A 12428-nucleotide genomic window follows, 5' to 3' on the forward strand; every position below is an offset into this window, starting at 1 on the left:
AAGGCATTAAAGCTTCATCTTAATCAAAAGCATCTGCACTGTCAAGAGTTGAAAGGGTTTTGGTGTTTTTCTGCTTTGTAAAACTTTTTCTTTATATATTTCAGGAACTTCTAGTTCCTATTGTTTTTTTAATGACGATTTAATAATCCAAATTTTGATCACACTGACCGAGAATGGCTTCTTACTGCATAGAGACGAGTTACATCACCATAAAATGTGTAGGAAATCCAGGTGGAAAACATCATCATAGTTTTATTTTGGTTACCTGCTGCACTAGAAAGGAAAATAATCTCTTAAATTAACCATTTCACTAGCTTTCTTGTTAAGGCAGTCAAATATTAGCCACAGGAGTCTCTCGTAGAACAGCTTTATCACATTTAGCTTGGCAATGAGTAGGTTTTGTGAAAAACCAAACTCGATAACCAAAAAGAACCATCCCTTTATTTAGCCTTTTGTATGTATTCTATTTTGAGCTTGTAAAATCACTTAACTTTTTTCTAATAAGCCTCATAAGGTCCACAGCATGGGTTGTTGGGATAATTTTCCAGTTTGACTGCATTCCCTGCAAAAATTACAGGTACCTGTTTTAAATGTAAAATTTGTCCATCTAAAAAACTTAAAATAAGTTGTATATTTAATCTCTAAGAAAATGTTCATTTTCTCTTGAAAATATTTAAATACTTATTAAAAATGTTTTTTATGTTCAGGCTGGATTGTCACAGTAGTCTATTAATTTTTTCTCCAGCATAATGGGAGGACCTACGTAAGGCATAAAAAGGCCACAGTATTCCTAACGGAAGTGCCGATGGGTGAGCGGTCCATGACATTGGACTTTAGATCTGTGCTTGAAACAGTGCAAGTTAAATCGTGTCTGTGATTATAGCATGTTTTATCGGTACCATTGACCTTGTACTGTATCGACTCTCTCCCTTATTCTGCTTGATAAGATGTTCTTCTCAGAGACCAGTGGCAGATGAAGACAGGCAGAGTAAGGCTTAAAAAACAGCCTGTCCTTAATAAAAATACGTGATGGAAAAACTATAAAAATACATGTTGAGAAGTTATTGGGGCAGGAATAACAACGTAAGTCAGGCCACTGACTAAATTGCCACCTAGACTCTAGAGCGTGCTGTATAATTATAATGTTGCACGGTTTACAATAGCAAATTGTCTGTTCAATTATTCAGGGGGTCTTGAGATAATAATATAAGAATATATATTATTCCACAATAAGGCTGGAACTCATTAGAGATGTTAGGGCTGCCTTAAAATTAATTTTGATTACAAATAATTCTTTGACGATAATAAATCTCTTGAATATTTATTCAAAACTTTACGAAAACCAATACATACCACCCAATATACATTTTAACACAGTAGAGCCTTGAAATATTCAATTATAGATACACTATTCTATTTTCTGCAAAGTTGTAACTTTTTACAAAAATTTTAATTAGATTGTTTTCCAAATATTCAAGTTCTATTACATTAAATTCCATGTTATCTACAACCAGGTTTACCAAACCAGTATTAAAGTAAGGTAAATGAGCAGAAGAGCTCAGAAACCTTATGATAGGTTCACATTCATAAGTTATAGATAATGTAATTTATTAAAAAAAAAATAATAATTTTGACAGTTAAATGGCTGTTTGTCTTTCATTTTTTTTTAAATTGTACAGTATTTATTTATAGGCCAACAAACGGACATTGTTCAGATGAATTTCATGGTTTACTGCAAAAATCCACTAAAGTAGTAAAATAGAATTCCATCAGTATATTCCTGATAGAAAATAATTATTAACATATCCAACTGGCCAAGAGTAGAAGGTGAACCCAAGAATTTAATCAATGTACAGTACAAACTTTAATGAAATGTTCTTCATGATCTATAATTGCAACTGTAGGATGTATATTAATTTCGTATAATTTTTTAAAGTTATTATTTGCCTCACTTTAATACGAAACTTGTACCAAGCGACATTAATCAAACATCTCCTGTTTAGCTTATCTAGGATATAATAAAAAACCACAACATACAAAAAATATAAAAATCTTTATTTTCTCATTATAATTTAGTATTTAAATGCTTATAAAATGTGCAAATACTACTTCTTAACAATTCACATTTTTTTACTAAACTTAATAATACATTACATTATAGAGTTTCATCTATTGACAAATATATCACAGCATCTAAATAGCTAGTTAACAGTAGAAAATATTGCATTTCTTTAAATTATTAAGCAAATTTAGAGAATAAACTAAGTTAAACCAATTATACTACATGTACATCATCTTAGGTACAAGGCTGAGGGGCTATGCTTTGGCTAATTTTGTAAAACAAAGAAAACAACATTACAACAAATCAATGGTGAATAAAGGATGGGGGATAAAAGATAAATCTTCAAAGTAAAGGACTTGAACTTATTCATAAGAGTCTCAACAAAATAACTAAACGCTGTAAGCGAGAAGTCTCTAATTGAGGTAATAATTATAGAGGTCTTCGACTTCTCAACAATGGAAGGCATGATTGGGTAAAAAACATCCCGCGCTTTTGGTGCATTGCTTTGATGAATCATGATGGGGTAGCTGGTCTCATTGCAGATGAGGAACAGGACTGCATGAAGTATATGTCTCATTTTTTCATTGAAGAGCTCGATGGCCTCCACTAAGGATTTCGATTTAATTTTGCCTTCAAACCAAACCCCTACTTCAGCAATCAGATTCTCAGTAGAGAATATCATCAAGAGGGCGTTCCCAATGTTTTGGCCAGCATTATCCACTGGAGAAATGGGTTTGACCTTTTACAACTTGTAAGGAGGAAATACTCTGTAAACAAAGAGCCTCCAAAACGTTGGCAAAAATATAAACTTGTCCATGAGACATTTTTCACATGGTTCACAGATCTCGATATTGTTGCAGGAGATAGAATTGGCACAGCAATCAGGGATTAAATATGGCCAGATACGATAAGGTTTTATATGCGGAATGTACCTGAAGTTGTAACTGTAGAAGTCAGTGATGAAGAAAACAATGACATTAATGTTGATGAAAACAGTGAAGATCACATCGTCATCATCACTGTTTTCATCAACATTAATGTCATTGTTTTCATCGTCACTGACTGATATTCTCTACTGAGAATCTGATTGCTGAAGTAGGGGTTTGGTTTGAAGGCAAAATTCAATCGGAATCCTTTGTGGAGGCCATCGAGCTCTTCGATGAAAAATGAGACATGTACTTCATGCAGTCCTCTTCCTCGTCTGCAAAGAGACCAGCTACCCCATCATGATTCACCAAAGCAATGCACCAAAAGCGCGGGATGTTTTTTTACCCAATCATGCCTTCTATTGTTGACTTGAAGTCAAAGACCTCTATAAATATTACCTCAATTAGAGACTTCTTGCTTACAGAGTTTAGTTATTTTGTTGAGACTCTTATGAATATGTTCAAGTCCTTTACTTTGAAGATTTATCTTTCATCCCCTATCCTTTATTCACCATTGATTTGTTGTAATGTTGTTTTCTTTGCTTCACAAAATTAGCCAAAGCATAGCCCCTCAGCCTTGTACCTAAGATGATGTACATGTAGTATAATTGGTTTAACTTAGTTTACTCTCTAACTTTGCTTAATAATTTAAAGAAATGCAATATTTTCTACTGTTAACTAGCTGTTTAGATGCTAGTGATATATTTGTCAATAGATGAAACTCTATAATGTAATTTATTATTAAGTTTAGTAAAAAAATGTGAATTGTTAAGAAGTAGTATTTGCACATTTTATAAGCATTTAAATACTAAATTATAATAAAAAAATAAAGATTTTTATATTTTTTGTATGTTGAGGTTTTTTATTATATCCTCGATAAGCTAAATAGGAGATGTTCGATTAATGTCGCTAGGTACAAGTTTCGTATTAAAGTGAGGCAAGTAATAACTTTAAAAAATTATACGAAATTAATATACATCCTACAGTTGCAATTATAGATCATGAAGAACATTTCATTAAAGTTTGTACTGTACATTGATTAAATTCTTGGGTTCACCTTCTACTCTTGGCCAGTTGGATATGTTAATAATTATTTTCTATCAGGAATATATTAATGGAATTCTATTTTACTACTTTAGTGGATTTTTGCAGTAAACCATGAAATTCATCTGAACAATGTCCGTTTGTTGGCCTATAAATAAATACTGTACAATTTAAAAAAAAATGAAAGACAATCAGCCATTTAACTGTCAAAATTATTATTTTTTTTTTAATAAATTACATTATCTATAACTTATGAATGTGAAGCTATCATAAGGTTTCTGAGCTCTTCTGCTCATTTACCTTACTTTAATACTGGTTTGGTAAGCCAGGTTGTAGATAACATGGAATTTAATGTAATAGAACTTGAATATTTGGAAAACAATCTAATTTAAATTATAGTAAAAAGTTACAACTTAAAAATTTCATAAAACATTGCTGTCTCTCTGTGGAGAGTCATCTTTACTCAGCAGACGCTACACTGAAAAATTGTGATAATGACAGCAATATTTTAAGCAAATTTTAAGTTGTAACTTTTTACTATAATTTAAATTAGATTGTTTTCCAAATATTCAAGTTCTATTACATTAAATTCCATGTTATCTACAACCAGGTTTACCAAACCAGTATTAAAGTAAGGTAAATGAGCAGAAGAGCTCAGAAACCTTATGATAGGTTCACATTCATAAGTTATAGATAATGTAATTTATTAAAAAAAAATAATAATTTTGACAGTTAAATGGCTGTTTGTCTTTCATTTTTTTAATTGTACAGTATTTATTTATAGGCCAACGCACGGACATTGTTCAGATGAATTTCATGGTTTACTGCAAAAATCCACTAAAGTAGTAAAATAGAATTCCATCAGTATATTCCTGATAGAAAATAATTATTAACATATCCAACTGGCCAAGAGTAGAAGGTGAACCCAAGAATTTAATCAATGTACAGAACAAACTTCAATGAAATGTTCTTCACGATCTATAATTGCAACTGTAGGATGTATATTAATGTCGTATAATTTTTAAAAATTATTACTTTCCTCACTTTAATATGAAACTTGTACCAAGCGACATTAATCAAACATCTCCTGTTTAGCTTATCCAGGATATAATAAAAAACCACAACATACAAAAAATATTAAAATCTTTATTTTTTCATTATAATTTAGTATTTAAACGCTTATAAAATGTGCAAATACTACTTCTTAACAATTCACATTTTTTTACTAAACTTAATAATACATTACATTATAGAGTTTCATCTATTGACAAATATATCACAGCATCTAAATTAGCTAGTTAACAGTAGAAAATATTGCATTTCTTTAAATTATTAAGCAAATTTAGAGAATAAACTAAGTTAAACCAATTATACTACATGTACATCATCTTAGGTACAAGGCTGAGGGGCTATGCTTTGGCTAATTTTGTAAAACAAAGAAAACAACATTACAACAAATCAATGGTGAATAAAGGATAGGGGATAAAAGATAAATCTTCAAAGTAAACGACTTGAACATATTCATAAGAGTTTCAACAAAATAACTAAATGCTGTAAGCGAGAAGTCTCTAATTGAGGTAATAATTAAAGAGGTCTTCGACTTCAAGTCAACAATGGAAGGCATGATTGGGTAAAAAACATCCCGTGCTTTTGGTGCATTGCTCTGATGAATCATGATGGGGTAGCTGGTCTCATTGCAGACGAGGAACAGGGCTGCATGAAGTATATGTCTCATTTTTTCATTGAAGAGCTCGATGGCCTCCACTAAGTATTTCGATTTAATTTTGCCTTCAAACCAAACACCTACTTCAACAATCAGATTCTCAGTAGAGAATATCATCAAGAGGGTGTTCCCAATGTTTTGGCCAGCATTATCCACTGGAGAAATGGGTTTGACCTTTTACAACTTGTAAGGAGGAAATACTTTGTAAACAAAGAGCCTCCAAACGTTGGCAAAAATATAAACTTGTCCATGAGACATTTTTCACATGGTTCACAGATCTCGATATTGTTGCAGGAGATAGAATTGGCACAGCAATCAGGGATGAAATATGGCCAGATCCGATAAGGTTTTGTATGCGGAATGTTCCTGAAGTTGTAACTGTAGAAGTCAGTGATGAAGAAAACAATGACATTAATGTTGATGAAAACAATGATGCTGACGATGTGATCTTCGTAAAATAAATAAGAAAAGAAGATATTGTGTATGAAATAATCACCATCGACAATGATGATGATGATGAAGACATAAAGAAAGACCAACGAGACGGAACCAAAAAGACTACAGAGTGTTTCAGCTCCAAAGCCGAAAATGCAAAAGAAAAAGATCAACAGGATGGAACTGGAGAGTATGGAGTGTTGCAGCTCCAAAGCCGAAAATGCAAAAGAAAAAGATCAACAGGATGGAACCGGAGAGTATGGAGTGTTGCAGTTCCAAAGCCGAAAATGCAAAAGAAAAAGATCAACAGGATGGAACCGGAGAGACTATGGAGTGTTGCAGCTCCAAAGCAAAAAAAAACCTGAGAAAAATGCATTTATTGTGGAATATAATTATGACAGTGACAGTGACACTGAAATTGAAATTGACTGGGATGACTTCAGTAGTGATATTTCCCTAGTGACTGACAAAGGCACCATTGGTGCTAGAAAGTTAGCTGAACATTTTTAAACAAAAAATCAATCAGATTAAACTGAATATAACTTTAAGTACATTAAATTTTCTAATTTATTATATTAAAAAATTAACACCTTATAACAAAAACAGCTATTTTAATACATTAAGTTTTATTCACTGACAATTCTTATGATTTCGATACCTGATATTCAATTTGAATTAAAATTAACTAACTTCTTTACTTCAATTAAATATTTAAATTTACTATGATAAATGCTGGTCGCATATAATCAATAATTGTACACTATTTTCAATCTTTTATCAGTAGTGAAATAGAGGACAAAAAACTTTGCAAATGTTAGTTCTTAGGCTAATGCAGCTGGTGTCATAACTAACACCCAAGTTTCCCTATTTACATCACATCAAAACTTTGCTAGCAATATTACATTCTTAAAATATTGCTGTCTCCTTGTGGAGAGTCATCTTTACTCAGCAGACGCTAAACTGAAAAATTATGATATGAAGTGAACACAAAAATTACTATTTGTTATGACACCCAGCCGCAAATATGATAGTCCTCCCTTCTTAATGGACAGGTTCGTACAGCCACCCTGAAATATGTTTGTCTGACCACTTAGCAGACTACTGAAGGTACCTGATGTTCCAGACAAGGTGTAGTAAGGAGAGGTGACATTAGATTAAGATGGGTTTCTCCAAATAGGCTGCTCCAGTCTTTCACTTTGGGAGAAGGTCTACAATGATAACTCTCACAGTTAATGAAATTTCTGTCCTGGTACAGAGAGGCATGAAGGGATGAGGAAATTCCACAACTACTCAGTAACCTTTTGATTACTTAGAACATTTTTAAAATACAAGTAACACAGTAATAACTACACCAGATTTTGCCATTTCAACAGTGATTCTAAACTAACAGCTGCATTCATATAATAAACAAAACAAAAACAGATTCTTTGACAGAACAACAATAAATAATTATACTCACTGAAATAAAATGTTGCACAATGTCGGTACAGCACTTTTATTCTTAAGGCAGTTTTACAACATAAATTAAGTTCCTTTAATAATTGGTTTGTGCCGAATAGTAATACGTTTTAAGTTAGATTTTTAAATCATGGAACTTTCAACAGGCATGAAAACACGTGTTGCAGGAATGTGGAACTCTCTCCTGTAATCATACTAGCTCAGAAATAAGAGCCAATGGACATATAAATTTCAAATGAAATAAAACTAAATTTGAAATAACCACACATTTTAAGATAACACACGATAGAAATGTTAAAGGACTGGGATAAAAAAGTTATTAATAACATTCCAATAATCAGATTTAACAACTACACAACTAAAAATAAAAATAATGTTGTATTCCTTGAAAGATTTATTTCACTGTTTCATTTTATTACATTTCACTCGAATCAATAAACAAAATGTGTAGAAATATTAAATCAACAATCTTGTTTGTTTTATAATGTCTATAATGATAGATCAGAAATAATAAGGGTTTATTTATAAGAAAACATATTTTGAAATATATTTGACTTGTATCTATCAGAGAGCCGTAAAGAATTAAAATAATCATAATCAATAAGACATGTCTGTAATCACCTTGGACAGTTTACTGGATAATGAATTTAAAAAGAAAAAAAAACCCGTATTTAATATGGTTAAGAAAAGCAAAACCAAATTTATACAACTTTAATCTCAATAATCAGGTGCATCTTTGATGTCTATTGGTATGTCACATTAGCTAACATTTTCAAGTTTATTAGAAAAAAAAAAACATGTTACTTAGAAGAACAGGCTGCCATCACAATCAAAATATTATCTGTTTTCTTGAAAGGATAGTACAAAAATTATCAAAAACTGTCTTGGCACACATTTTGCTAAGAAACGTTTACACATAGGGCATAGCTTGTTTGATTATGCTGACATTTGTACATGTGTTTCTGTACATGGATGCCTATATGCTCCATCAATTTTCAATTCCTGTGTTGTACCTGCCTATACAGTAGTTTTATATTTATTTATTTTTGATTACTTGCTATAAAAATATACTATGAAATGCAGGAAGCTCACAAAACCAATATGTGGAATAGTTCATCTCAACATTGGCAAAATTTAAAATATAATGACTTAAAAATGAATTAATTACGTGTGCAAACCAACCACCTAAGAATTTCAGCCTGAGCTCATCCACAATAAACAACACGATGTTATGTTGATGGTGGCAACAAAGTAACCATTTGATTTTGTATAAATATATTAAAAGACACAAAAAAACTCAACTAAAAAAATGAACAACAAATAATTATATTATTTAATAACTTATGAAATATATTTTGATTTACATAAAATTATTCCTGAGTTATTGCTGAATAAATTATAACATTAATCATGCCAGTGCACTCCTCTGGCACAAATACAAAACACTGCAACAATCATGTCACAAAAATTGGATTCAGCTATAAAGCTTCATTGGCTTGTGATGGCTTGAGAGTGATGTATTTTGTATTACTTACATTGCTACATCGTTACCTTAGTGATAAATTATATAAAACTATATCTTGAAATAATAAAATCTCATATTTACAAATATATAACAAAAAATTTTTTACAATGTATGCAGTAGTTGTCCTATCAGTCTTTGATAATACGGCTTATAATACTCATAATCAAATTGATCCATTAACATAATAGACCTATATAATGCACTTTTTTAATGAATACATTGTCTTACTAGCTCAAAAAAATAGATAGAGTTTATCTAGGAAAATAAATAAAACATATTTTATACTGCAATACACATTAATCCAAAAGTATCCAGTTTACTAATTTTCATTCAAATTCCGGTTTCAAAATATTATATTATGTGCCAGATTATTGAAGTTTGTTAAATTTAAATGCATAATATCAAGGAGTTTTCCAGACAGATAGTAAATTTTTTGACCATTGTCTTTTTGTGTTTATTATAATAACTTTTGAAATATCAAAATGTTGCGATCGGGTCACATGTGTCAATGTAAAAATATATAATTTTTATGTCATAAATACAGCAAATTTTTCTTTCTTCTTACTCCTACATAGAATTGCATTTTTTGTGTCACACACACTTACAAAAGTCCATTTTTGCTATATGACATGATTGTGACTTAATTAAATTATCAAATTGTTAGACTAGCAAGTATGATAAACTTGAATGATCTCAAAGATTTGTATGATCACACATCTCTATATTATTTTACAGATTCAGAAAGACATAACTTAACAGACTCGTTCAGTAAGACAAAATACGCTATTGGTCTCTAGTCTGCAGGATTGTATGCTGAAGAGGTGGGATATAGTAACTCATGTAACTAGGCACACGGTACATATCGTCGTCTACCACCTTGTACGTGGATTCCTCAGTGTAATGTGACGGTGGAGGTGGTGGAGGCGGTGCTGGATGCATGATGAGAGGTTGAGGAGGCTGTGGCTGAACCACAACCTGCTCGGCTTGACGCTGCAACAGCCTGTTAGCCAAAAGACTGTTATGCTCGGAGCTACGATGTCTCCGCTTCATGTGTTTGTTGTAGTTCGCCCAGTTAGTAAAATCTCTACGGCACTCCACACAACTATAGGGTCGCTCTCCTGTGTGTTGCCGTCTGTGTACCTGACAATCAATAATAGTCTGAATAAACTACTTTATAGACCAGTGCAGACCTTAACAGTACTATAGGTTATACAAATTTAAAATTTATATGTTATGACCATAAGGTTTCCAAGATATGATGGAGGATTAACCCTTTCCACAACGTAGACGGATATATTAGAATGGCAGACTCTGACCAAAATGCCAAATACAGTTATATCCGATATTATAGATAATGTCTCTTAGAGTTTTTAGTTCACAAAAGGCCTTCAAAATGCCCGATGCACGCTCCGTGCTTATGGCAGTTGGCAAGGAAGTATTTATAAACGACCTTCACTCAGCGGCAGGGGGACGAGAGCGCCCTTTGACTAACTCAGAGCACCTGCTCGTCAGTTCTGCGTCTTGTACAGAGCCATAATCAAACATATCCGTGGCGTATATTACTCCTTTCTCGGTTGTCACGAGCGCGGGCTCACGGGCTCGTCTACTACATATCTCGTTATTATTCTTTATTGTGTGGTAGTGTTGTAATTATTTTAAAATATTTACATTGTTTTATAGTTGTTATAGTTAAAATTAAATTAAAATTTATTTAAAAAAGTTTTGTAAATAGTTCTTTTTATTTTTATTAATAAATAAGCTATTTTAAGTAAAATTCCCTGTTTTATACTTTTTTACCTTTCTTGGCATTATAGGAAAGTTAATGGATTTATTAGTGACGTACGAAAGGTTAAAATTCATGTTAACAACTGGAAGAAAACTGTTGGGTTAAAAGCAACCTGATTCATTCGTAGACATTTATTAATCATATGACAGATACGCAATTTAAAAAATTAATTTTTTGTTCTTGACTGACACAAACAAATAGAACCTCCCATGCACTAGAGACAGCTACCAGAATAACAGGATGATTACGAATGGAGGATTGAGGCTGCGTTCTACCAAGCTCCCATGGAACAGCCACCAGGGCGAGGGATAGTGGGGACTATCTCAACCACTCAGAATAAGGAAAAGCTAATACTGTTCCAAACCTTTCTGGGCAAAGTAAGCAGGGGAGGGTTCTCCATCACCTTTAAGCTTGCTAAAACACTGAGAGAGCCTCATCCCCTCCAAACTTTCATCCTCTACAGTAAACTAGACATATCAAATAAATTATCCCTCTAGCCCAATATTTCAACATTTGCAGTAATGTTGTCGTTCTTAGATATCTATGGCGTTACTCAGACGTAAGTGATGACATTGGGTTTTGCTTCCACAATGTAGATTCTCTTAGTATGAACCTGATAGCCAGAAGTAAATCCTCTTTGGAATGATTAGATAAAAATACATACAAACTTTTGATAACATTTTCTTTCAATTCTAACATTTTCAACTGATATTTGGAATAGAAAGATTTAAACAAAGAAATTATAATTACAAATCCAGGTAAGGTAAAACATTTAATCCTACTTTTTTACATCACACTGAATTATTAATATAGTAAATAAGAGAAATTTAACCTTTAAATTAGGTCATAAAAAACCTACCACAACTAACAATATTGACAATCTGGTTTAAAAATCTAAGAAAACATGCTCGTTTGATTGTAGAAAATTGTCAGCGTATTCTGTGTAAGTAAAATGAAATCTATAACTGTGTAAAGTACTGAAGTAATTTATCATTGTCCAATTGTAATATCTTTGGTTCTGACATTTATCACTCTGAACTACTACTGACAAGTACAATACAGTAACTTACTGTGAGGATGCCCTTGAAGCGGAACAGCTTGCCACAGAACTCACAAGAGTAAGGCATGGCACCTGTATGGATACGATTGTGTTCTTTAAGAGCTCCCCGCTCCCTGAACTGTTTACCACAAACATCACACTGATGAGGCTTTACACCGGTGTGTAATGTTGAGTGTTTCGCCAACAGCCGTGCTGTCTTGAACCTGCAAGTAAATTAATTTCTTCACATTAACTTACAACATATAAAACTAATTATAGAACAGAAAATAAGAAGTATTATTACTTTGAAAGGTACAAATGTAAACAATATTCCATTGTAAGATTATTAATAATAATACATTACTGCATAAGTCCTATATTATAATACAAATGTTATAAATTATATTAACACTGACAGTGGAAATTGACA

At 32.1% G+C, this 12428-nt stretch overlaps 1 protein-coding gene across 2 annotated transcripts in view; it reads right to left on the reverse strand.

Moving 5' to 3' along the window:
* Positions 1-2034: 2034 nt before the first annotated feature.
* Positions 2035-12428, reverse strand: part of LOC124359630 (zinc finger protein 773-like) — a 47041-nt gene continuing 36647 nt past the window's right edge. For both annotated transcript variants that reach the window (XM_046812532.1, XM_046812533.1), the window contains exons 8-9: positions 12030-12222; positions 2035-10313 (exon numbers count right to left, since the gene is read on the reverse strand). In XM_046812532.1, the coding sequence (XP_046668488.1) occupies positions 9957-10313; positions 12030-12222 (550 nt within the window). In that variant the 3' untranslated portion in view covers positions 2035-9956. The remainder of the gene's footprint in view (positions 10314-12029; positions 12223-12428) is intronic.

Source organism: Homalodisca vitripennis, chromosome 4, assembly GCF_021130785.1.
Source record: "Homalodisca vitripennis isolate AUS2020 chromosome 4, UT_GWSS_2.1, whole genome shotgun sequence".
In the NCBI taxonomy this organism is placed as follows: domain Eukaryota; kingdom Metazoa; phylum Arthropoda; class Insecta; order Hemiptera; family Cicadellidae; genus Homalodisca; species Homalodisca vitripennis.